Raw genomic sequence first — 27,579 nt, forward strand, 5'->3', positions numbered from 1 at the left:
GGACTCAACACACAACCCTGAGGGACCCCAGTGCTGAGTGTGAGAACAGAGGAAAATTGGGAGCCCAGACGAACCGACTGGGGACGTTCAGTGAGAAAGTCATGGATCCATCTGCAGATGTTTGTGCTATTGCCCAGTCCATTTAGCTTGGACACCAGTCTTTCAGGGATGATGCAGTTGAAAGCAGAACTAAAAACAACAGTCTTGCATAGGTGCCAGGATGTTCAAGGTGGGTCAGCACACTGTGCAGGGCTGTGTTGATGGCATCCGCGGTTGACCTGTTTGCTTTATAGGCAAACTGGTGCTGGTCCAGTGTGGAGGGAAGGGAAACTTTTATGTGATTTAGCAGCAGTCTTTCAAAGCACTTCATGACAATGGAAGTGAGGGCCACTGGTTTATAGTCATTGAAGCTACTCACAGCTGATTTTTTCATGATCGGCACAATGATGGCAGATTTGAGGCACTTGGGGATGGAACAGGTAGACAGAGAGAGGTTGAAGATGGAAGTGAATACCTCAGCCAGCTGGCCGGCACAGTCCCTCAACACTCTCCCAGGGATCCCGTCAGGCCCGGCAGCCTTTCTGGGGTTCACGCCAAGAATTGCCCTCCTGACCTCCTCTGCGCTCAGAGAGAGTGTCAGGGCATCTGTGGGCAAGAGTGTTATTGGTGTGGCCGATGTTAACTCAGTCCTGGTCCCATTTGCCTCAAAGCGTGAAAAGAAATAGTTGAGGTCCTCAGCCAAATTGCTACTGGTGCTTGGGTTTTGGTCTTTTAACCTTTAAAATTTGTGAGATGTTGGATTCCCTGCCAAACGCGTCGTGGATCCCCCTCACTAAAGTAACCTTCGATCTTCCTCCTGTAGGCTGCTTTTGCTTCCTTGATGCCTGTCTTTATGTGCATTACTGCATTGTTATGCAGTAATGCATATTATTATGCGCATATGTGCATTACTGCATTGTTTTTGAGTCACATGCTGCTTCTCTCCTCTAACATATGACTTTAATAAAATAATAATAGATGTCAGGGCAGAAGTATGTGCAAAGACTTACTTGACCCGAAAATGAAAACACTGTTGTTATTTAAACACCCTTGTGTCTCCAATCCCATTTGACTTTAAACCATTTACTTTTATGGTGCATGTGCATTAGCCTGGTCCTACCAGACTCTCTTACATTTCATTTGTACAGAGAGTCTGGCCGCCTCCATTGACAAGTGTTAACTTCCTTGAAGGCGGGTACTCTGTTGAAGTTTAAAACTATTGGTTCTGCCCAGAGCCACTCTGAATCTGCCATAACCAATCGCTAACGTTAGGTTGTGATGTACGACTAGCGCACGACCTCAACATCATCGTTCTCAGCCACTCCCTCTGTTCGCTGATTGGACCAGTAACAAAATTGACCGGAGAAAACCCACGAATATACCACATATATATACCACAAACCCAGACGTAGTTCTGAAGGAAAATGAAAATTGAGCGGAAGTACGTAGGAGGGCGGGCCAGGCTACGTGTGCATCACATGTGGACTAATTGCGTGGAAAAGAGCAACTGGAACAAGTTCTCCTCTTGTGTTCCACAGACGAAAGCAAGTCATACAGGTTTTGAATAACATGAGAGCAAGTAATTGATGGCAGAGCTCTACTTTTGGGTGAGCTGTCCCTTTAAAAAACACTTTTAGGCATCGAGACTGCAATTTCAAAAGATGTGTCATGCTGGGAAAGGAAATGGTGAATAACTGACACATAGGAAACTCAGAAAGCAAAGCCCAGGAGACTCGGTGTGTCTTCAGTAGGATTCTTTATTGAGAATAAAGAATGCTGCAGACATCAAGCCCAACTAGGGCTTTACTAGAGTTAGAACTACGATCTGTACATTAGTTTTATATATTTAGGGGGTAGTGCTTAGAGGTGGATACAAAGCACTTAGGTGATGACCTTAAACAATCAGTATAACTATACAATTCAGACAACTTCATAATCATAGAGATAAAGCATTTATCATGATCAACGGCCACCATTTTATTCACATGTAAAGCGTTCATCAACTCACGTATCAGTTCTGGTAAACGGAAGCTCAAGCATGTTCGCTTGATGTGTGTGAACCAATGAGGTTCATTCTCATGTTACGAAGCACATTTGAGCTTCCACAAGAACCAATGAAGTTTCTTCTCTCAAGTCAAACAAGTATGGTTGAGCTTCTGTTTATGTTCGCTGATCAATGTTTATATGTGAATAGAAGCCTATACTCAATCTCTTCATTATAAGGTGATCGAGTCTAAACCACTCAATTCATATTGATTAGTTTTACAGTCTCTTTTTGAAGCGTCATCTTCATATGTGTTCCCAAGATGAAGGAAAGTCTTACGGGTTCGGAACATGAGGGTAAGTGAACGATGCTAATAATGCTGAATACAATGTACTTCACCTTAGTTTTTATTGTGGTGTAATGTCAAGACAGGATTAGTAGATCTTAAAGTGATTCTTAAATTTGTAATCCCAAACACTTGTTATTTGAAGCTTTCATGAGACTAATAGGGTGTGTCTGTCAAGCAGGAAACATTTGCCTGGAAGACACACCCTCCAATGTATGTGAATTATCTCTAAACTCTTAAATACCTTATTACCTTTTGGTTTACTTCTTTGAGAATGAGACCTTTGTACCAGTCGCACTGAGACATTTCAAATGATATCAAACGTGTAATACTGTATGATAATTATTCACATTAACCCATATAGATTTTTGGGTGAATTTCAGGTGATCTCAGCATGATAGTACAAGAGAGAAATTCAATTGTTAATTTTCTTTGTTTTCTCAAAGACTTGCCATATCTTCCAGTTCTACCAGTTTATCCAGTCTTAGAATTGAAAATAATATGTCTCTGGTAATAAACAAAAAGAAAAGAAAAGAAAATTTAATCCATTCCTGCAGCCCAAAATATTTTAAATGCAATTCTTGTGGTTTTAAAAGTGAAATCTGTCATAAAAGGTCTTAAACAGTGTAGCAAAAAAAAAGTTTATTGATGTGAGGTTTTGGTGGTCAAACTTTCATTACACACAAGAAATTAAATATATACCAGCAAGTTTTATTTAATTCGATAATGAAGCCACTAACTGTTGACACACTGAAGCCATTACACATTAGAGCTAAATTAAGACATTTTAATGACAGCTTTTAACATTTGGTATAGCCTACCTCACCGGTCTTTGTTTTTCCTTTTTTTTCATCGATTGTTTATACTGCACGTTTTACAACTTAATTCAATGACATTGGCTTATTAGCAATGCATCGATGACCACAGAGTTAACTTCTTTGTGCAAAGCTGTTGTTTTGTGCAAAATGTCAGAACTGGATTTAACCATTTGCGTGGTTTATATTGAGCCACTGAAGAAAAGATTTAGAGACACACCAACTTAAGGCAGTTTTTTGTCTACAACACAGATCTTGCATGTGCTGGGGAGATTTGTGGAAACAGGGCGCTGTTATTTAATCAAACTTCACACGCCAAACCTCTGTGGATTTGCCAAAATTATTGGAATCCTCCTTGCATTGATTAACGTTTCGCAACAGTCAATCCCTTTTTATTGTCAGTGCAAAAATAATTAAAGATTTGATTATGTGGCTATGTCAATTTTGTATAAAGAAAAAAGGTTTGGCTTTGAAATAGTTTATTAAAAACAATCTATCTTATCGTGGACTAACAACATGTGCCTGCAGCTGAGTACCAGTGAAGTAGACAGAACATCCAGTATTAGTCGGATTTGAGCAATGCAATGGCATTTCTTTGTTTCACTGCCATTTCTTTGTTTACAGTTCTTTGTTGCACTGTAAAAAAAAAAAACTTCAATATGAACTGTATTTATTTAAATCCCTAAACAGAACCAACCACATGCAAGCGGTGTGTTTATAAATGTCTGTAGCAACGTGAGCAAACTTTCTATGACACAAAGTTTGTAACATACTGTAACAATATTCACAAAGACATGCACTTTCAGTTTATTGAACCTCAACTGTTGCTGCTGAATTTAAAGCAGTTGCACAAAAGGCTCACTTTGTGCAGCACCTGAAAAGAGTGCCACAATGCAAAACTAATTTCATAATAAATTCAATTTGAATGTGAACTCAAAATAGAAGCTTTTCTAGGAACCTGGATGTCTCCTCTGATTATTTAATTATTTAAACATCTGTGTCTTATCAGAAAAGGGTGACTTTTAAAGTCCTTTGAGGGTTTGTGTTTATCATATATCCGTATGTTTGGTTATGGTTGTTTAGGCTATCGCATAAAAAATGCTTTGGCCTTAAAATGAGAAGAATGATTTTGAATTTGTGCTCTTGGCATTGGCTCATGCACAGATGAACTATAAATAGGTAATGCATTCAAAATAACATCACAGCTTTATACAAAGATCACTTTCAAATAGGCTTTCGGTGTTTACTACATCACCGTATAGTAACACATGCAGAGGCATTGATACCACAAAGTGGTGGGACAGTGTCAGTGCAAGCTGATGCGATCCACTACCATAACATTAACATTTTGATGTGCGGCATATCAAATATTAAACCTGTAAATATCAAATATTTAAAATTGCATCATACGTGTGGTGGTATTGGGAAATATCAAAGTTCTACTTCAAAATTGTCCTTATAACAATGTTCCAGAGAGATGCGCTCCTGGTGAATCGTGAGATTTTTATTGTCTCCCACAGGGCCTAAATGAAAATTATGCTTGACGTTGAAAAGCAAGTGTCAATAGTGAAGAAAGGGGCATGTTTGTTATCAGGTTACAGCATTTGATGCCTGCACATTTAAATGAGTTATTTATTACTGTTAGACTTTCACAGATGCATGTCTGGTTCCTTCCTGCCAGGATGTGGTGTTTTATAATCTGAAAAATTCACTAAAAAGTGCGGCTGAAAATTCACTGGAAAAAAAACCCTGTCTTCTATCTCTTATGCTTAGGATACCATGTTTAAAATTGTATGTTTTCGTTCTGAAAATATGAACATTTGTAACTTTTTACGCACACCTTTTTACAGAATGTTAAAAGGACTATTAAACTGTAAGATGAAAATCCCATCATGATTTACCCACCCTCATGCTGTTCCAAACCAATTTCTTCTGTAAAACACAAAAGAAGATTTTTAGGCTATTTATTTGTCCATAATATGAAATGTCAATCCAAGCAGTGTTACTTTGGACCCCATTGACTTTTTACTGTATGGGCAAAAATTACTGACACATTCTTGTCATACGGATTTGGAACGACATGAGGGTGAGTAAATGATAATAATTCTAATTTCTGGGTGGGTGAGTGATTCGTTTAAGCCAATTTTTTACAAAAGCTGATCACATCTTTTACTTAAGCCTATCTATCTTAGTAAAGACAACCTTGGTGTAATTCACAGCAGACTCATCGCTTGCATCGCTGCTAAAACTTTTAGTACCGTCATCACAGCTCGCATGGCCTATTCTGTTGATCTTCTTCCGTTGGGACTCTTTAACATTCACATAGTCTATATCCATTTTTTTATTATGAAATTTCACTTGTCCAGGTGAAGCACTCTCTGCAACATTTATGTAGTCAGAAGTCTTAGAACGGTCTTGAAGGCTTACATACCGCTGAGAATTAAAGGAAAGATCTGCCAGCTGACACCCAAACAAAAACAAAATCATATTAGACAAAATTACCATATTATTACCATATTAAACAAAAATGTTAATAAAGAATTGCAACACCCTAAAAATGGGACATGATGCATCTGGAATACATAATGGATGGTATTCAGGTGCTTGAAGGGGAATGGTTTTCAAATGACTTACCGAGCCTTCAGGGGTCCCAGAACTAGTAGAGGATGAACTATCTCCACCTGATTGACAAGGCCAAAGGTTAGCGTGAAAGCCTCAGTGGACAAACAGTAAGATGAATTGTCAAACGTGTTTTTACCGTCACCCGAAGGAGGGGAAACACCTAATGTATTATTCTGACGCAAAGCGGTTGATTCTACCGTGTCGCTGGCTATGTGGATAGTGTCTCTTCTAAAGCCTGAGTTAAAACAAAAATCACACACATTATAGGTTAAATAAAGCTAGATCTTTTGAATTGAAAAAATACTCAATCACTGTTATTTACTATGATATTAAGGTCTAATAAGCAATTAAAAGTACTGTAATGCACTCACCGCTTTGCATCGAGATGGATATTTTAAAGAGAAGAATCAGAAGAATGACAACCAAGAAAACGAGGAAGCAGATGATGCCGTACAATAACGGATGAAGAACATTACTAAAACAATGCATAAATGAATGTTGATAACTAGAATCATCACAAGATTAAGTTGTGTAGTTATACAAAAACTGTTTCAAGTCATTTCTAGCCAATTTGTACGCCATCAACGTGTCACTTCTCACATAAGTCAAAATACAAATAGCTACTGAACAACTCAGGCTAAAAGTAAAATGAATGTGTTACATTGTAAATCTACTAAAAACATTTGTTATGTTTGCAGAATTACCAAATTCCTGTGTCTCCTGTGCTTGAATAGTAAGCTGGATCTGTGTAATTATCTGCGGGAATCAATACATTTAATTTGCATTAAAACAAACTGATATAGATGAACAACTAGGCAATGTGTGCTGATTTTGTATGATCCTATATTCAGTTTCAGATATGTTACAAAGTCACAGATTCATTTTAATATCATTTACATCGATATATTGCATATTGACTCAGAAAATCATTCTCTGCCACATAAGAAATATTTAGTATCTTTTTTTTCCCTTTCTAGGTGATATATTTGTACACGTTTGTGCTTGCCTCTTCATCATTTACACACACACACACACACACACACACAAAGTTTTACTTGATCACAACTTTCAGATCTAAAACAAGGGGGTTAACTGTTCAAATAACAACTGTAATATAGTGATACATATGGTATATATTTAAAAGAGTTTATATTCATTTAATACACATTTTGTATTTTGCACACTACACATTTTCTTTAAGAATTTTACAGTCCCTATGTTACTTTATTGTTATTATTATTATTATTATATAATTTTATATGAAGCTAGATACCCTACATTTCTGGTTTTAAACAATCATCTTATTGAGCATTATTAGAAAATATATTTGAAAGAAAATAAATAAAGTTTGTGCCACGTGTCTTACCTGCCAGCACATTGAAGAGAAACATGCAGAGTGTAAAAATGAATACAGGGTGTATGATCCGCATCATGACTTCAGACACTCGCACTAATTATTTAGTTTTTCAAATTGTTTCTTATAATGGTCTTTAATATTTGTATCAAAGTGCTGATCAAGTTCCCTCTCAAAAGCACAACCACGGAAATGCTCAGTGATTACCATCTATAGAGTCAGTGGAAAGTTGTGGTTGAGCGTCACCAGTTTTAAATAAGGTTATACACTGAAGATACAGCACCAAAATATCTTGCTCATTGAAAGAGATGCTTTGAGTGTTAAAATGTGTAGGCTACTTGAAAATATAAATAAATAAATATGATTTTACAGATTATTTCTAATTTTATTATTATTGATATACAATCCTAGTATAGATCACATACAGTAGAAAAGATAGAAATTTAAGTCCAGTCTTAAACGATGATCAAACTTTGCGCCAATTTGATGATCAGAAACAAAACTAACAAAAATCATAGTATATTTTAATAGTGAGCACTTTGGTTGTAAGTGTTAACCATATAAATACGGAAATAATCAGATAACCTGACCTGATGAGGTTTTGGAATCGGTTTAAGTTACAAGACATAAATAAATGAATACAGTACTTTTTTTTTAACAACTTCCAGATTTTGCTTGATGTGGCAACATGAAGTATTATAACAGTTTATTTGCAAAAAACAAAAACAGAACAAAAACGAATTGTTAGTTTTTGATCATCGGAGTGTGTGAAAAGGAAGTAGGCTATATTACACATAGCATACGCACACAAAAATCAAATCACTTTCAGGGGTGTAACCTAATGTATTGAACCTTGTTCACGATTCTGTCATTTTAAATAACATTTTTAGCATTTATTTTAAATGTCACCAAATAAAATCCCTTTATTCAGGTTGTTTGATAATGTTTTAATTACTAGTAAAATGGAGCTTCAAAATTATCAATACACTTCTTTATAATGAAGATTATGAACTATCCCACTAATCCCAGATAGCAACATAGTGTTGGCCCAAATCCAGCCCACATCTGGGCCGTGTGGAATACACATGTACGAGATGTCGGACTGGTTCTGGACTGACACTATGTTGCTGTCTGGGATGTTCTGTCCACATATCAATTCAATAGTACAATCAATCACATGTGGCAATCAGATAATTGAAGGATCACAAAGAATACATGAAAGAACAATATACAATTGAAAGGTCTACTGGACCTCACTTTACATGTATCTTTTGTTTAAATCCTGCAAGCATGTTCTGTTCTCTCTTCCCATAGCGGAGACCGAAGGAATTGAGGTTGTAGTATGCAACACGCTGCCTTCTTTTTGTGTAAGGCTTTTCTGGAGACAACCACCATGTGCTCCGCTGAGGACCTGCACCCATGGAGAAGTGCACTGAGAGCTTGGGAGAAGGAGATCCAGCTGTGGGAAGAGGATCAGTTCTCCTTAGAACCCGGAGTGATGCTTCTTCAGGAGTTTCATCTAGAGATAGGCGTTTCATTCAGACAAGTGAAACTATGCTTTACAGTGTTAACATGTCCAATACAGGCTTTTGATATATTTTATAATTGAACTTTTTTTTATCAACATTATAAAGTTTTTCCAAAACTATAAAGATAGCATCTGTTACGGGAATAGTAAATGTTATAAAACACACAACCTCATTTAAAAACCTCTTCAATGCATCTAGAATATTCTATGGCTATTTTCTTTTCAGTTGCATTGTCATTTGTTGCCTTAAGACTGTTTAACACATTTTAATATTTGCTATATTTTTGATATACAGTATTTATTAGAAGTTAATTCCAGTAAACACAACATTTAACTTACCTTTTAAGTAATATTGAAAATGCTCTGAAGAGTATGTGTCCTGAATCGCCACTGGCATCATTAAAATGATGGTAAGTAGCATCATTTTGAATGTGTTTTGAACCAAAATTAGTTTCTGTAATAAAGAAATCTAATTAAACCAGTACACATGGTTGAATCATGGGTACTTATTAGAAGACTCATTTATGAGATCACACGTTTCAGTGACATTTATCTGTATCTTTTCATACTCGTGAGCTCAGACACACAATGCATTTTTACATTTTCAAAAACACATAATTCAGTATGATAAGCTTTTTTCCTTACAGGAACCAAAAAATGTCCCATTATTGTATTGCATCCTTGTGGGGACATTTTGTCCCCATAATGTATTGTAGGGTTTACAAATACCACACACACGGTTTGCGCGCACACACACACACACACACACACACACACGCACGTTGGGTTATCATGGGGACTTTCCATATACAAAATTATTTTTTTACTGTACAAACTGTATATTCTATCCCCTAAACAAATTTTTTTTGTTTGTTTTAATTTTTACATTTTCAAAAAACACCACTTGTTTTACTATTGTATGATTTACTATCGGTTTTCCTCATGGTGACCACAAAATGTCCCTACAAGGACAAGAATTTCAGATACTGCCATTTGTCCCCATAATACAAACACACACACACACACGCACACACACACGCACACACACACGCGCACACACACACGCACACACACACACACACACACACACACACACACACACACACACACACACACACACACACACACACACACACACACACACACACACACACACACACACACACACACACACACACACACACACACACAGAAATCAGCCTTTCACCCCTATCCTATTCTGTTTATAGATGTAAATGATAAAAAAAATTTTTAATACAATAATATCAATAAATCAGATATTTTGTGACCAAAATGCTGCTGAGCAATGATAAAATAGCAATGTAAAAGGCACAAAACCACAGGCTCAAATTGAACATGATTTAGCGATATCAAAATGTGCATTCATTTACATTTTGAAAAGCATGGAAACTACAAAAAAGTTTATTCTTCTTTAAAAAGTGTAATTTGACAAAATACAAAAGTGTAATTATGTCAAATACATATGTAAATGTAAAAACGTCAATCAAACCGTCCAAACCCTAGACTTCAAATATCCATCACACAGAATGCATAAATGTGCGCTTACCCTAAAGACTTCAAATAGACAATCACACAGAATGTGCACTTACACACGCACACTAACATGTATGCAACTATCAATGCAAACATGTACATGGGAGTTTCAGTGGGAGAATAAAGTAAATGGCTTACCTTTACACCTGGTGGTATGGAGGTTGTGTTTGGTTCATACAATCTTCAGACACATTTTTATCTTTTTCATACAACATTACCTGCGTCATAGCCTCCCCGGTGGGTAGGAGACCTGCATAACCGTCCCCTCTTTCCCTCTGATCTTGTCTTTTTGCCCCGGGGTGGGTCCACCACCCATCCATTTCACCGGAACATTCCAGAACCACAAAGCCTTTATATATTTGAACTCGATATCATTTGATTTTCTATTTGAGGGTAGGCTAGTTCATTGAAGTTGGGGGGAGCAGACACATGGAATAGAAATGAGATGATTGGAAAAGCACTCCTCTAATATAAATATATTCATAACTTGTAGCGTTGAGAGCAGGCCAAGAAGCTTTACATGATCACCAGACATTTTATTTTTGCTTGTGTTCATCTCAAGTGGGAAATGTAAAAAGTACAGATCAACGTCTTGTGCATATCAAACCCTGATATTGCAGCATATATATTTTTCTAAATGGAAAAAGATATGTTTTTAAAATAAATGAACAAAAAATAACATTAAGTTATTATATAGTAGTTTCTTAAGTTATTATGACATGTTGTTATAAAAATTGACTAAAATATTAAAATAAAATAACCCACACAACTATCCATCATATACCTTAGTCCATATGTATATATATATATATGAAAAAAATCAAAACTTTTAGCAGTGGACTGCAGCAGCACATCCAGATTTCCAACATCTGCCCTCACACCATTGAGGAACTACTTCCAGATAACTTGTTAAAAATCTGAAACAGAGCAAAGAAACAATGAGGAATGTTTAGTCAACCCAATACTTTGGTTGTGCTTAACTTTAATATAGATTTAAGTTTTGATTCAGCTTTTGTTCCATACCGTATTTAAAAAGGGAATGTTCAAGACTGTTGTGAGAAATCCAAAAGCCATTGGGAAGAATGACCTACAAACAATGCAGATTTGTGTTATTTGTCAGTTTAGGAGAGGAACGATCCAAGAATGATGTCAAGTCAAGCAGACAAATAGCATATATTTAGTAAAAATATAAAAGATTTCAAAATGAGATTAGGCTAAATGCATCTTGGTTGGTTTAAAGTAAGAATATCTTAACCAAACGAGCCGCCTGCCCCGCACACATGGACAGGACATGATTTAACTTTTTACTCACTTAAATAGAAGCACAAAGCCATAGGTCTCCACTAGCATGCCAATACGAGGCCATCTGAGTAGAACTAAAGCCACGCCTCCTAGAAAGAAGGCGGAGCTCTTGAGCTTCTGTCTCTGGAAAAAGAAGTGGACTGTCCTCCTCAAGCCAATGATGAAGGCCAGACCAGACAGAAACAGAATCTGATTCAAGAGAAGGAAAATGTTCGGAAAGTATACACAAAACAAAGAAATAAACTTATGTATGTGCACTATACCGATATTGTTATGCTTTTGAAAGAAACATTTATGCTCACCAAGGTTGCATTTATTACAATACAGTAAAAACTATAAAATTATAAAACATTATTACAATTTAAATAACTATTGTCTATTTTATTATTAAAAATATATTTTTATACAGTCATTACTTCAGTACCGCATGAATATGCTGAAAAATTGTGCTGCTCAATATTTTTGTTTGAAATATAGCTTTTATTTGAAATTATGTAACAATGTTAAAAATCTTTACTCTGACTGATCAATTTAATGCATTCTTTCAGAATTAAAAAAAAACACGTAAACTTTAGAACAATATTGTATGTCATTTTCTGACACACTTAAAGTGATTGTTCACCCAAAATTCATGTATTTAGCCTTTTCTCGCTTATTACCATTTCTGGATTTAAAGTTTGCATGGAATAGATTAGCTGTGATCAGCAAAAAAAAAAAAAGCTTTATATTTGGTAAAAGTGACATATGGTTGGGCAGATCTCCCCCATCCTTTCATGCATAGAGGTCACTACAGTGGACAGCTTTTAAAAAATAATTTTCTTGAATTTGCACGGGTTTTGATGGCATAGTTGGACATCAACCTCTACATAACCTCCACATACTTATACTGTGAATGTTGTTTTTGAAAATACTTCATCTGCAGTAACGTTTTTTGACTGTAAATAAATGTATTTGTATTATTCGAATGTAATTTTCATTGACATCAAGAAAGTAATGTGATTACATAATGTATGTGACTTGTAATGCATTACTTTACTCATTTTATCTAAAAAGTAATCTGATTACGTAATGCACGTTACTTGTAATGCATTACTTTACTTGTTCGACCAGAAAGTAATCTGATTACGTAATGCATGTTACTTGTAATACATTACTTGTTACAAAAAAAAATCTGATTACATAGGCTAATGCATGTTACTTGTAACGCATTACTTTACTCGTAACATCAAAAAAGTAATCTGATTGCGTTATGGATGTTACTTGTAATGCATAACCCCAACACTGCTCATTTCAGATGAGATTGAAAACACCTAATCTCTAGGCTTTCTCATAGGAGAGCTATGTTAGAAATGTGTCCATCTTGAACATAATCAGAATTATTAGCTAATAAAGGGTAAATCGACATATTCTGGTACACTGGAGGGAGCATCTGAGTGGTTTCCACAGTTGCACCTTGACAGGCTGTAGAGAGTTCTCATGTTCTGATATCAAAGATCAAAGATACGCGAAGTTCAACTTGTATGAAGTTCAATTGCCCTTGCAATATTTCGCATTTATATTTTTTTGTATATATTTTATAGTTTTCACATGATTTTATACAATTTTATTGATTGGTTTGTTAAATACACACAATATTGCTGTGTTATTATTGTATTATATTTAATACAGTATCTCTTCAGTTTAAACCATAAACGCATGCTGTCCACTCAAGTGGACATCTGAAAATCTTTTTCAAAAATATGTTTAAAAAAAAAAGTCAAATCTTGTTTGTCATGCCTAAGAGTAATAAAAACGCATAGGAAGAAAAATTCTGACTGAGGTTATCATAATTCACGCATGAAAGGGTTAAAAAACATTTCCCATGACCAAAGATCTAGCTTGTTGTGTCATATCTAAACAGCTCATCATAGCACTTACATTACCAAACGCCAACAGGACCGAGTCAAAGTACAGCAGTATTCCAAACAGCACAAAGAACATGCCGAATCCAGACAGACCCACACCGATTTCTAGAATCCAGTTAGAACAGATTGTTTAGCTATATTTTTATTTAGTTAATCAAGCAATTATTACTGTAGTTATTTAAAAGGGAGAACATATTCTCATTCTGTTTCTTAATTTACATAAAAAATCAGAATGAACATACCAGTGTCTCTGTGTTCAGCTGTAACTGTAACTCATACAGCGGTTCATTTATATTCAGTGAAAGAAAGACACTCACTCTGAAACTCAGTGATTGTGATCATGGTTTCCCTCTGTTGTCTTTCTTGGCTCAGATGTCCCGGTTTTGGCTCCTAAGTTTTTACTGGTTTGAATGTTTCCCATAAATACTTGACTTTGAACCCTACCGTAGGGTGAACATTAACCAAACGTATTAGAATGATGATCACTTTATCTCTTTTACACTCTATCACAGTCCATTCACTCATTCATGTGTCCACTCAAACTCTGCCCTTATTTCCTTACCTCACATCCCACACATTTTTTTATTAATCTCTAATATGACAGCTGACGCTGCCAAAAGTACACCCTAACATCTTTTCACAATTTGGTAATATCCCCTGTCCCCCAATCTAAATAATTGGAGTATGTAATATGCTTTATTGGCATGACAAATAATTGTATATTCATATTAGCTGTGTTCAGAAGAAAATAGTGCAAAACAACATGTCTAAAAATAGTCATTTTATCAGAGACCCTTTTGGTAGCTATAGTTAAATAAAATTCTGGCATAGGGCTACTTGATTCTGACTTGTCAAGAGCGGCATTCAAAGGTCAGATATTTTACTAATATTCCCCGCTGCCAATGTATGGAACCTTGTTTCTGCCATATAATAACAAATAAAAAAGGTAAATGTGACTATCTCACAATGTGACTGAGTTAGTGTCTAACAATTCTTACAAGATATAAACTGCATTACAAGATATAAACTCACAGTTTTTACTTTTTTCATACGCTTTCCTAAAACACACACACACACACACACACACACACACACACACACACACACACACACACACACACACACACACACACACACACACACACACACACACACACACACACACACACACACACACACACACAGACACAATATATATTGCAATGAACTTAAAATATTGTTTTTATATAATCAAAATTTGTTTTATATTTCTCCATCGTTTTTAATTCGATTATTCTGTTCGCTATGCTTCATGGGAATGTATTTCTTTCCTTCGCAAAAGCTGTTAAGTACACAGTCTTGTTTCTTAGTCTTTTTTCGTATTTTCAAAAACTTTTTTGCTTCAAATCAAAGTTTGTAATGTGATTCATCTTGTGGCCTATTGGCTTGGTTCATGGCTTATAACGAATACTTTTTTTTAAATACCAGAATGGGAAAAATTAAAGGGATAGTGAAAAATGAAAAATCTGTCAGTATTTACTCACCCTCATGTTGTTCCAACCCTGTAAGACCTTCGTTCATCTTCGGAACACGAATTAAGATATTTTTGATTAAATCTGAGTGCTGGATCACTCCTCCATAGGCTTCTAAGGGATTGACACTTGCCAGCCCCGAAAAGTTATTAAATTCATTTTTGAAATAGTCCAAGTGACTACAGTGGCTAAATCTTAAGTTTATCATGCGACAAGAACGACTTTATTTCAACTATTCATTTCTTTCTCTGTGGGTCTATAGTCAGTTAACGTAGTGTGATTGCGTAGAGCTACGTCACACGTAGGCTCACTATTGGCCGACGCTGGTCATGTGTGTGATGCGTGTGATGTACAACAACAGAAGCTTACGCTATAGTGAACTGATTCGTGGCCCACAGAGAAGGAAATTAATAGTTGAAATAAAGTTGTTATTTTGGTTTTTTTTTGCGCACATAAAGTATTCTTGTTGTTTGATAAACTTAGGATTGAGCCAATGTAGTCACTTAGACTATTTTAAGGATGTTTTAAATAACTTTTCGGGGAACAAGTGTCAATCCCTCAAGAAGCCTATGGAGGAGTGATTCTGCTCTCAGTTTTAATCAAACATATCTTAATTCGTGTTCCGAAGATGAACGAAGGTCTTACGAGGTTGGAACAACATGAGGGTGAGTAAATACTGACAGAATTTTCATTTTTGGGTGAACTATCCCTTTAATGGAAAAAATAAAAGGGGGCGGGAGCTATTGCACTCTGGGAAACTACGTCGTTGCGCATTCCATTTAGTCACCGCTGTCATGTTTTAAAACACACGCATGAAACACATACAATGATATAAAAAAAGTTTAATTTTACCAGACTGAAAACAACACAATGGTGAAAGTGAAAGTAAAACTCAATGAAAAATTGCACTTCATTTGAGATACGTTTTCCACACCAGTCGTGAGAGCGTGGCAGGTCATAACACATCGAGCGTTCACCATTCTAATCCGTTTTTACCTGTATAATATGAATTTTCACATCTCTATTGACTCAGCATTATCTCTTGTGAAAGTGGGAACAAATGCTCGAATGCATTTTGCTAATACTTTACAATAAAGTCCCATTTGTTAACACTAATGAATGCATTGCTAACATGAATTAACAATGAGCTTTTTGAAGCATTTATTAATGTCACATATTGAATTGTTCATTGTTTGTTCATGCTAGTTCACAGTGCGTTAACTAACGCTAACAAATACAACTTTTGATTTTAAAAATGTATTTGTAAATTTGAAATGAACATTGACTAATATTAATAAACGCTATTGTTCATTGTTAACAAATGAAACCTTATTGTAAAGTGTAACCAAGATCTTGGTAGCAAAATATCTCCCTAAAATCTACACATGCACCTCTTTCTTCCTCTTTCCATCCTGCCATTAATCTCTTTTTTTGTACTTCAACCATAACCCGTTCCCCTCCTGGCATCTATTGAAACAATTTCCAACAATCTCTTTATTTTCCATTACACAAATCCCTTCTCAGTCCGTGCACTCATTTGTCCTATCCTCGGTTTAACAAATGCAACAAAGTGAACTGTCCTTTAACCAACTGATCTTCACAACATATTACTTCAATGTCTTAATACTTTCCATTAGAGTGTGTATCATAAACTATGTCATTAACATACTGTTTGCTTTACAGCAGAATTTGAATTTGTCTCACATTTGATGATGTTTACATCATTGATCACGGTGAAGCTGCTTTGAAGCAATCAGTATTGTATAAAGCACTATAGAAATTAAGATGACTTGACTTGTTATATTTACTGGCATTAAATTCCCCACTGCTGACACTGCAGGCTTTCGCTTTGTGCTTTTGTTATTGTCAAAATAATTTATAGTTGCTTTCAAAATCTCCTCATCAAAATTAAAAGCAAGAAGTTTTGATCGAAATTTGATCCAGCAAAATGTTCAGCACTAAGCTTCATTACTTACAACTGTAACAAGTGGTTCAGGACTGATTGTGGTCCTGTGGGATGATGGGATGGTATGATTGATCATATGATCAAATATGATGGGATTTCTATGGAAAAAAATATAAACATGTTGGAAAGATGCATTGACTGGCGTCTGGCTCATTATTATGGGTTTCGTTGTGGAGTATTCCATTTACAGCTGCCAAAAAAAAAACTAAGGCCCTCTGTTCACCAAAGTATTTTTTTCACGTGGCTGGCATATTTTTCCAATTGTTTTCAATGAGAGTGCTATTAATTTACCTCACAAGTTGCAGCAAAGAAATTATGTTGTCTACCTCTAGAAAGATTTCCATGTTTGCGAAAGTATGAATGAAGAAAAGTGTCGTGTTTAAAGGTGGGTTGTATGTTTAAGGTTCAAAAAGTGATACGAACAAATGAAGAGTTTTAATTACAAATGAGGGGTTTAAATACATTCGCTTTATTGCATGAGGGTACTTCTAAAGCAAGCACATGAAGTATTAATTTGTTTGATTTGCATAGCTCAAGCAGTCTTGTTTTTTCCCCTTAAAATAGCAGTAAATATGAAGACATACAGTGTTTTGATTTAAAAATATTTACACAGAACAATGTGCTTATTTTGAATTAGATATTCCCACTTTATACGCTACATATTTTATCAAATATTAGACATATCTGCTTTGACTGTCCAACTGCGACTTTTGACCATTTTGTCCAATTACATACAAAATAACACTTAAACAAGGCCTTCAAAAAGATGCTGTAAAGTTTCAGTCAATAAATTAAAAATATATCAGCCTCAATTCCCCATTATATATCAGATCAAAACTCTCTTTAATCATTTTATAAATGTATCCAATCAAACCCTTATTTATACATCATAGAAAAATATGCAATGCATTCTTCTTGTTTTTCTCTTTCTGAAAAATGATAAAAATAGATCTCTGTCTTCCCCTTCAGGGCTGTTTTTGCTTAAAAGTGATGATGAGTAATCTGTTAATCTGAAACTTGACTTTCATTTCCAGATCTTATACTGTGTTTTTAGCTTGATTCAGGATTTTTTGTGTGTGTGTTTTTTGGAATAAGAACAAAATTATATCCATGTCTTCACCCGATGGGAGAAATAATAATAAAAAAACTAAATTCTAAAAAAGAATCACAAAATATCTCATACACAAGCGAAGGCCAGTGTTTAGTTAAGAGTTAGACCTAAAACAGACTGATTTCATGTAAAAAAAGAAAAGAAAAAAAAAAAAGAAAGATAAAGACAAGCAGAAAGCACAGTATGGGCTAACAACTTGCATGGCATTTCAGAGGTTTCGATATGGTGAAAGATCGAAGTACAAAAAAGGATATTTATATTGTTTGGCAAATTGTTCTTTACTTTACGATACATTATAATCAAACTGCTTGATTACAGAGGTAATTACCAGTGATAGAAAAATAATCCAAAATATTGTTCCATTTAATTCCATGTCAATCTATATTTACACAAAAACTGTGCCACAGCAGAAAAAGAAAGCCAGATGAATCTCTAAATGGCACACTAATCCACAAATAAGGGCTTTGATATTCTGTTGGGGCAACAGGTTACATAATTTAACGTCAGTACTGTATATACAGGCTGTAATGCAAGTTGCTGGCCCCGCATGAACACGCATCGTTTCAACAAGCAGACTTACAACTCTAAGGACACTTCCAAAGTTTGGGCTTCTTTTCTCATTAATCTAACACACACGCTCACAAGTATTTAGGTACCATTATTTGGTAACAACTGTCCTAGCAGTAATAGCACTATGATGAGTCCACATGGCTTTGATGCAAAGATAGTAATAGTCATATCAATATATATGCTTTCTTTATAGATACACACGGTACTTAAAGGCCTGACAATGGTTTGAGAGACTGCAATGTTGACGGGAAGAGGGTTCTCAAACCCTATAGTGAAACCAGAGAGGATTGTGGGAAAGAAGGAGGCCAGGAGGAGTCACAGTGAGTCTGGCCTAAAAATTGATGGAGGGGAAGTGCCCAATGCCAAGTCTTCTTGAATAAACAACATCCTTTGGATCAAAACAACAATGGATTCGTCCAAGGTCTGCGATTGTTCCAAGTTTTGAACACAAATAATTATCATACCAGCGGTTCCAAATCTCTCTCATAATGACTTGCTGATAAACTGAGCTTTGACAACTTTGCTGTAGTCCTTGGTCTGGTTTTTACAACTTCCTCAAGCATGGCTATTTTCCTCTGGTCACATCTCGTTCTCCGTCGCGCTCTTTCCTGTCAAGAACGTGCTTTTGTCTGCAGAATCCCCCCTGAGCAGCTGTAGCATGAATTTGCCGTGTGTACTCCAATCACTTAATGTGACCGAGAGCAGATATGAATCTGTAAACATCGTCCACTTCCTGGCTAGTTTGTAGCTTTTTGTAATATGACTGCCATCCTCCGAAACCAAGTCAAAACAATTGATTAATTCAATTACGTAGTTCAGCCGTCGGTTACGCACTCTGAATGCGGAGTGTGCGGAGATGTGGAGGCAGATAACCTGGTGAACAGCCCTCCGCAGACATCCAAACATATTGAAATATTACTCTGCTTGGTATTGTGTAAGTAATCAAAAGAAATACAATGTTTGACGAAGGCAAAACATATTTTCTTGGTGTTCAGTGGGTTTTTTCCATCTTTTCGTTGTCTGCTGGACACTCAGAAGGGCTCACCGTCAAATTTGACAGCTGCAAGAGCTTGAGCTGGGAAAATGTGAGATGCGAGAGAGAAAAAGAGAAGAGGAGAATAAATGTATTGTAAGACACTGTCATAATTCTTTAGTTAAAAGAACTTCAGCTGAACGTTTTTCAAACACAAAAATTACTAAGGCCAAAAACACTCTGTGGAAGTTCACCAAACAAACGGAAATTCTGTCATCATTTACTCATTGGTCCAAACCTGTATGATTTATGATTCACACTCTCAGTCCAAATCCGATTATTTGTCTATCCAATTGGAAACTGATCTAAAATAATTGACTGTCCACATTGTGTATCACAACTGTTCAGATCTGATTTGTGTGTCCTGTTGTGGTCTTTTATTTGTGTTGGTAGGTAAACGCCAAAAACAACAACCACAACCACAACATGGATGGGTTTGCAATACAGATGTTGTCTTATTTACAACATGCCGTGCTGGACTACTGCTATGAGGCAGCAGCAGAAACATAGAAGGCTGGTATGTTTGGCTTTTTAAAATATTAAAATATTTATGCATGGCTTTATTATGTGCCGATATCACCGCCGGTTTCAAAACACTTCTCCGTAATATTGTCATTTTCTGCTCGTCCGACTCTTTGCAACAACACAACCTTGTTTCTGCAGCGACTTTCGGCATGTTTCCTAGAACAACGTCTGACATTTATGTTTTACGTGGTGTGAATGTCACATAAACTACGCGAAATATGATCAGAGCAGTTGGACTGAAACAGATTTCCAGAAATGCAATTTGAATAGGATTTCAAACCGGAAACGGATTTGTAAAAATCGCATTTCATATTTTTGCCATTCACACTTGCTAAATCTGATATGATTTCAATCGGATATGCACACAAAAAACGGATTTGGAATGAGTCTGAATGAGGCTTTAATTTCTTCTGCAGAACACAAAAGAAGATATTTTTAAGAATGTTTCAATTGTTTTTTCCATAAACTAAAAGAGTCCGAAATAACACTAAACCCCATTGGCTTTCATTGTATGGACAATTTTGTGTTACACCGAAGTCAACGAGAATTTTCAGTTTTTGGTAAGAAAATACTGTATCAAACAACAATTTAAAATGCAACACAAGTATGTGCTGCCACTAGGGGAACATTATAACTCTTCTTATATGGACAATTATTCATGTGAGTTACAGTAATGCCAGAGGGACATTTTGAAAAGAATGAGTCAGTCTTACATGCAACCTCATCCAATGCTGTCTACACTTGGCCACACAGTGTAGGGTTGGGAAAAAAATTCATATTGACGATGTATAGCGACTGCAAACATTACAAATTACATCAGTGGTTCTCAACCTTTTTGACTCCAAGGTCCCCTATTGTTCACAACAATCTCTGAGGGCCCCATGACTTTTTCGGGATTAGGGATAAGGATTTTTAAAACTATATTTTACTCAAAATTTCTACTCCATAAAATATTTTAGAGCTTGGCTTAACTAGAAAAATGTATAATGTATTGTATTCATTATAAAAATGAATGAGTTAAAAGATTTTATTAATGTATATGAGGGGGAAAAAATTGTTAAGGGTGGGATCTAAAATAAAGCAAAAAAAAAAAAATTTTTTAAGATATTTCTTATTGTAATACTACGTTTGTCTTTTAGTCATCTTGAAGTTTGCTTTAATGGGCCCCAGACCCTTGGTTGAGAACCTCTGAGTTACATTAAACACACCGTTTATGGCAGGGCCTATATAGTTAAAATTGACTTATGTTAATGTTTATAGATAGCTACTTGAATAATAAGGTCTGGCTTAATGGCACTTTTTTGTCTTTTGAGCTCTGAGGTTTGCTACCATCGGAGAAATGCTAGAAATGCTAAATACATTCAGAGGGATTACACTTTTGCAATGCATCTGGTTAAACATTCGCATCTGCGTTCGCACGCTTGTGTTCAGTATGTTTCTGGCCTAGCAGTTAATCAAATTTCACAACAGTTGAAGCCAAAATATCAGCATCTGGTTTCCATGTGGATATAGCAGGTAAAAATGCTCCTTAATGAACTGTTAATGAACCAAAGGAGAAATTTAGGGTTTGCAAATGTCGACTGTAGATCATAATATGATCAACATGGTCCAAATGTGCAATTTCAAACACCAAGCCTTTCAAAATTCTTGTCACATGGTTTTTATCATCACTGACAAATGCTGATTGCAGCTTTTAGGTTTACTGTCTGTTTACTATTGGTGTCAATACAACAAAATATACAGAATGAAAGCCAGTCAACACGATTGGAGGATGTGTTTGTCGAGTAGCCATAAATCCTGGAATAAATATGCAGTTAATCAATTATTTTCTTTTAGAAAAATACCAAAACAGGGTGGTGTAAACGCACCAATATTCTAAGCGTTTATATTTCTAGCTCTACTGAAAGTAAAATAAAGCAAAGACAGTAATGAGTAGGACTCAGGAAGAGAGTTTGTGTAAGGAACTGGAAGTGAAAGGAAGGGGCGGGGATTGTTGTGCAGCGGGCGGGACTCACCTTCACACACTCATGATGTGGGAGGAGTCAGAGTAGTCAGCAGAAGGGGGAGGGACCAGGCTGGTTGGGGAGGCAGGGTGACTGGGGACGCACTGGGCTGCAATGCAGTGGAATAATGGGGGGAAAGTATCAAAAGGAATGTATGCCATGAAGCAACTGAAAAAGGATTTGTGGGACAGAGAGGTGATCATATACTGTCCTCTCAACACAGAAGGTAAAATGAATACATGCTAATTGTATTTCTGACTTAAAACAATATGGAATATAATGAAAGAAAGCTATGAAGGAACGTCCAATGCATGATCCTAAAATTAGCATGAATATTTGCATTTTGGCTGCTTTTAAAAATCTCAATCTAGCAATTGAGATCAAAGGCATGTTAAATTGAATATAAATTATGTTTGTCCTCTCTGCCTTTGTCAATTCATATGTGTTCTGATGTTTAACGATTTAGTCAAGGTGACAAACCTGAATATAATCATAGTCATTAAACTCTAGAGCAGTTTCCCAGTGAATCGTAATGGAATTAGACAGTGTAATTCAGTACAGAGGTCACACATCTAGATGTTATCTAAAAGCTTCATTAATATATTGCAAATGCAGATTGTGATAATAAAAATAAATCACATTATCATTTCCTTTTGCAAAATAAGAAATCTTAAAGTGCATCCTCAGCACTGAAGTGTGGTGAAGTGTACATTGAGGACATTGAGGAGCATGTGACATTAGAAGGACATGAGGGTCAGACAGTGATCAGACAGTAGGGGTCACAGTTCGCCAGGCTCCTCGGGGCGGCTGGCTTCCTCACCGGAGAGCAGCCGGCTACGGCGGGACGCCTCGGCGGCCAGCGCGCAGGAAATCTCAATGCGTTTCTCCTGCTCATGAAGCTGCTGCTCCGGGTTACAGGATCCCTCCACCGGCCCGTCCAAAACTGGCACCACATTTTGCAGGCTGGAGCAAAGACAAATAATATACAATAAAGGAGATATATATCCACAGATGTGATTAAAGTCGTATTTCGAATTTTCAAGGTTTTCCCTAAGAGGGAAATACTATCATGATTTACTCAATGTTGTTCCTTTACCTATTACATTTGATATTTTCCAAAAAACACAAAAGTTAAAAAAAAAATTGACTTTTATGGTGTGTTTTTGTACTATTTTCACAGCTTGACCTTGTTTTAAAAGTTTTACAGTCCCATGTTGTTAGGCAAGTGCTGCGTATGGTTTATGGCATTACAACAAATGGATTTGGACCAAACAGAACAAAAACAAAACGAAGGTTACTGGGTGAGCAGTGGATGAGGACATGATGTGGATCATACTTTGATTTGGCAATCAGTGTCTTGATTCTTTCAACTTTCTTCTGTTTTTCCCGCTGCTCTTCTGGGCTGAGCGGTGTACTGGGCTCGATGTCCAAGTATCGCTCAGGGATCAGGACTTTATCTGGCATTGACAACTGGAGAAACAATGACACAAAAGTCCTTGCATATCCTACACATCAGCCATTATTAAACAACTGTAAAATTGCTGGATGATGTAAAAATAAATTTTTGTTCAAGTGCAAATCAGTGCTGCCATGTGTCCTCTAGTCTAACCTCTTTGTTGAGATCCAGATCATAGTGTTCAGGCTCCACGTGTCGTCGCAGGCGAGCAATTTCTTGCCTGGGTGACTCCACACCACCTCCCCTCACAGCTGCCTCGAGATCCTTAATATCCACCTCATCAGCTGTTACTCTCCTCCGCACCTGGATAACAGGAAGAACAAGTGGGTCAATGCTGAGCATGACTCAAAGTACACTGCAAAAAAAAAATCTATTGTTTTCATATCTTGAATTAATTGTATTTGTCTTACACCAGTGGCAAATAATTTCATGTTTTAAGCATATACTTTATGGAACCCAATTAATGTATTAATTATTATTAGATCTATAATATATCAATTTACTTAATTTACTACACTCTTAAAAATAATGGTTCTTTATTGGCATCTATGGTTCCATGAAAAACCTTCAACATCCATGGAATCTTTCCATTGCACAATAGGTTCTTTGCGCAGATTTTTAACCCTTGAACGCATACCTCTGGTCTTTAGTGACCCAGGACGTCATTCACTATGCTCATCCTCCTTCATTTTTTAAAGTAAGACATCAATCTTCTTAGTATTCCTCAATTAATTCATTATAAACAATATAACAAGAATTAAACTATAAATTATAAAAGAATGCTTGTTTTCCCATTTGGTTTTTGTAAAAAATTGTATAGGGTTGCTAAGGACCTGAGGTATGTAAGTGTAAGAATATTTTTCCTGCACAATAATAATTGAATCTTTGATGACTGAATAAGTGCAGTTCACCTTTATTCCACAAGGTGGCAATGTCTGATACACAATGATGAAGTGACGTTTCCATCGTAGTTAGCGCAGGCAGAAAACAATAGAATACACAAGTATCAGCAAAACCTGAAATGACTCAGCGATTTACTGCAGAGCAAATACTGAACGCAATGAAATACTAGTGTCACTGTCACTATTGATTTTGAAGGTGTTGAAAATTATAGTTTTGAGAATATGTTTGAGATGGTGAATATGAGCCAGATGCTGAATGTACTGGGAAATGAGCTCTGACAAGGGCAGTGATGATAACATCTTCTCAAACTAAACCCTTCCAAGCTCCAAAAGGTATCAAAGTGTACTTTATTTTAGTCTTCTGTAATTGTTATTCTAATATCAGAAGTATAATAATCGAATATATTATATATTGTCACGACAGGAAGAGATTCATCCATGTTAGATATAGATAAGCATTGCTAAAGACCCGAATATGCAATAATGATTGGCCAAACAATCATGCATTTAAAGGTTAAAATGTTCTTCACACTAAGACAAAAAAATGGTTCTTTTAACTGTTCACTGAAAGGTTCTTTGGGGAACCAAAAATGGTATGCCATTGCTACTTTTGGAACCTTTATTTTTAAGTGATTAGTAAAGTCATTTTATTTCATGTTGTGAAAAGCCTAAATTATCAAAATTCCATATGTAATAAATCTGACCCATATAAAAAGTGGGGGAAAGAATTCAACTTAAAAGCATAAGCTACTGTTAATAAGATGCACTGGTAACCAGCTAGCCTTGCATTAACTCATGATATGTTTAAGAGTATGATGCAAACCACTCTGTAGTTAGTTGAGGTTCTGAAGCCATCGATGTGCTGGTTGCTGGAGAGGTTGAGGCTGCGCCTCTTGTCTCTGACGGAGCTGCTCTGATTTCTTCGTATCCTCTCGTTCTGTTCCTCAACGCTCATTTTCGACTTCACTTCTGCGGGGAACACTGCACTCTTTGGCCTCTCCTGGGACACACATCAAACACCATTACAGGCTGTATTTATAAAAGACTACTTGTAATGCGACATAGTCCTATTCATACTGTATCTAAACATATATCTGTAACCAATTTATGTTGATAAAACTAATGGGACCTGCTGAATTGTATAGTTCATTATACTTGATCATAAAATGTATATCTATTGTTGAAGAACTTTTAAATTTAACATAAACAATTTACAGATTTAACCTACCCTGGAAATGTGACCGTTGGACACCTTCCCATTTCTACGTTGGACGGCATCAGAGTTGTTTTTCTCTTCTGAAGGCGACTTGGTCCTAGGTGGAACAATTCCAACTGCGAGGAAAAAGTCAGTTATACACTATATTTTAGACAGGCGCCATTGTAAGGCAATAACATTTAGCTGGTTACCTTTATTCTGGTTGGATAGCCGATCTTGCTCTGTCTCAAAGTCGCAGGTCTTTTCTCCCTGTGAGTTGTAGTTGTGCTGAAACAGAACATAGCAAATATAAACCCTGATAAAAATATCCTAAAAGAATTTACAGGATTGCTAATGGAATTTCTGTCATAATTGAAACCAGCCACCCCAAAAGATCCTGACAGGATTAAAAAAGAAAAAGAAAAATCCTCTAAGAATCAAATTGAGAATCTAGTTGTTAAATCTTATTTGATTCTTAGCAGATGCTTAATGTGATCCATTTAGATTATATTCATATTATGATTTAAAAAATGTCTTCCCATACCTAAATTTATCAACTAGGGAACCATTTCCAACAAAACCATCCCCCATTTAGCACAGCTTTTAGCAATCCTTTATCCTAACAGTTTTCTTAGCATAGAGAAAAAAAGTATGAAAGAAAAAAAAAAACAGTCGGCAGGGTGCACAGTGGGGGCTTTTACAGATTGCTCAGTAGCGTGATGAATAGCATCCTGTAAATGCATGAAGCTGTTTGGGCGAATATGACTATAGGTAAAAGCAATGGAAGGATTTTTACAAACCACAGCACTGATAAACGCAACACTAGCACTGACACAAGCAGGCACAAATTAAAATGGGTATTAAGGACAAAAATGGTGCAACTACACAAGTCTGTATATGAGGGAACTTGAGCTGTCTACCAGCACACACACACACACACACACACACACACACACACACACACACACACACACACACACACACACACACACACACACACACACACACACACACACACACACACACACACACACACACACACACACACACACACACACACACACACATTAGAGGGAGAAAATGGAACTGTTATGGAAGACAATCAGCTACTCTGATTCATTTATTTCAATATTTTCTATATCTTACAACAGATGTTATATTTGTAATGGCGTTTCGTTTGAGATAAAGTGATAAACGACAAAATGATAAATATGTAAAAGCAAACAGAGAGGATATAAAGTTAAATAGTACAGAAGAAGGAAAGGGGAAGTTATTAAGTTAATGAGTGAGCGTGAAAAGGAGATGTTGTTGAGGTTGCAATAATGATGATGGAAATGGACACAGTGGAAGTATGATTCCTTGTTCTCGTAGTACGGCCGCCTTCCTGAGGTACCTTTCTGCTGCGGAACTCTTCCTCGTTCTTGTAGCCTTCCTGCTGGATGCCTGAATGGGGGCCCATACTGCGCAGCCAGGCATTGCTGTCTAAGGGGAGGGGAGGGACGGAGGGGGGAAAGGACTGGGAGGACTCCAGGGGCTGGTAAGATTTAGGAAGTGGAGGTCTCGGAGGACCAACCTCCTGTAGTGGAAAGGCAGGAGAAAAACAAACAAACAAAAAAAAGCAAGGTAGTTGGGAAAAGAAAGTAAAGTTTACGGAGAGAAAAGGTATTAAGCAGAAAGGAAAGAAAGGCAGGGAGGAGGAGAGAAGAGAAGGAATGGAGAGAGATACCACTGCATCAAGAGCAACTAAGCCAGGTGGAGGGCGGAGAGAATCATGGGAAGCATATATGCATGGATCCCTCACCACAAACACTAAGCAACACTGACCTGCACACGACCCACACAGTACTTTGCATTTTGAT

The 27,579-nt window shown here is 36.4% G+C and overlaps 4 protein-coding genes across 53 annotated transcripts in view; all 4 read right to left on the minus strand.

Annotated features, from left to right (window-relative positions):
* Nucleotides 1–2,991: 2,991 nt before the first annotated feature.
* LOC143712088 (uncharacterized) lies at nt 2,992–7,358 on the minus strand. The gene is made up of 6 exons (XM_077204302.1): nt 7,173–7,358; nt 6,511–6,562; nt 6,178–6,281; nt 5,943–6,041; nt 5,819–5,865; nt 2,992–5,644 (listed from the first exon to the last, which is right to left on the minus strand). Exons 1-6 carry the CDS (start codon nt 7,237–7,239, stop codon nt 5,354–5,356), a joined length of 660 nt encoding a protein of 219 aa, XP_077060417.1. The 5' UTR covers nt 7,240–7,358; the 3' UTR covers nt 2,992–5,353.
* Nucleotides 7,359–8,413: 1,055 nt separating this feature from the next.
* On the minus strand, nt 8,414–9,112 carry kiss1 (KiSS-1 metastasis suppressor). Its single transcript, XM_077204303.1, has 2 exons — nt 9,028–9,112; nt 8,414–8,679 (listed from the first exon to the last, which is right to left on the minus strand). The coding sequence occupies exons 1-2, from the start codon at nt 9,110–9,112 to the stop codon at nt 8,414–8,416; spliced, it is 351 nt and encodes a 116-aa protein (XP_077060418.1).
* Nucleotides 9,113–10,762: 1,650 nt separating this feature from the next.
* Nucleotides 10,763–13,865, minus strand: golt1a (golgi transport 1A). The gene is made up of 5 exons (XM_077203395.1): nt 13,766–13,865; nt 13,462–13,553; nt 11,555–11,733; nt 11,266–11,329; nt 10,763–11,159 (listed from the first exon to the last, which is right to left on the minus strand). The coding sequence occupies exons 1-5, from the start codon at nt 13,788–13,790 to the stop codon at nt 11,118–11,120; spliced, it is 402 nt and encodes a 133-aa protein (XP_077059510.1). The 5' UTR covers nt 13,791–13,865; the 3' UTR covers nt 10,763–11,117.
* A 3,506-nt stretch (nt 13,866–17,371) lies between these two features.
* plekha6 (pleckstrin homology domain containing, family A member 6) overlaps nt 17,372–27,579 on the minus strand; it is an 84,333-nt gene continuing 74,125 nt past the window's right edge. For 15 of the 50 annotated variants that reach the window (XM_077203352.1, XM_077203350.1, XM_077203360.1 and 12 more), the window contains 9 exons: nt 27,114–27,296; nt 25,933–26,008; nt 25,754–25,857; nt 25,349–25,525; nt 23,777–23,926; nt 23,504–23,637; nt 22,988–23,130; nt 22,180–22,276; nt 17,372–19,681 (listed from right to left, as the gene is read on the minus strand). In XM_077203352.1, the coding sequence (XP_077059467.1) occupies nt 22,182–22,276; nt 22,988–23,130; nt 23,504–23,637; nt 23,777–23,926; nt 25,349–25,525; nt 25,754–25,857; nt 25,933–26,008; nt 27,114–27,296 (1,062 nt within the window). In that variant the 3' untranslated portion in view covers nt 17,372–19,681; nt 22,180–22,181. The remainder of the gene's footprint in view (nt 19,682–22,179; nt 22,277–22,987; nt 23,131–23,503; nt 23,638–23,776; nt 23,927–25,348; nt 25,526–25,753; nt 25,858–25,932; nt 26,009–27,113; nt 27,297–27,579) is intronic. The other 35 variants (XM_077203371.1, XM_077203368.1, XM_077203378.1 and 32 more) reach the window with 7 other exon arrangements.

Source organism: Siphateles boraxobius, unplaced genomic scaffold, assembly GCF_051911475.1.
Source record: "Siphateles boraxobius isolate OS27281-9 unplaced genomic scaffold, OSU_SipBor_1 5, whole genome shotgun sequence".
In the NCBI taxonomy this organism is placed as follows: Eukaryota; Metazoa; Chordata; class Actinopteri; order Cypriniformes; family Leuciscidae; genus Siphateles; species Siphateles boraxobius.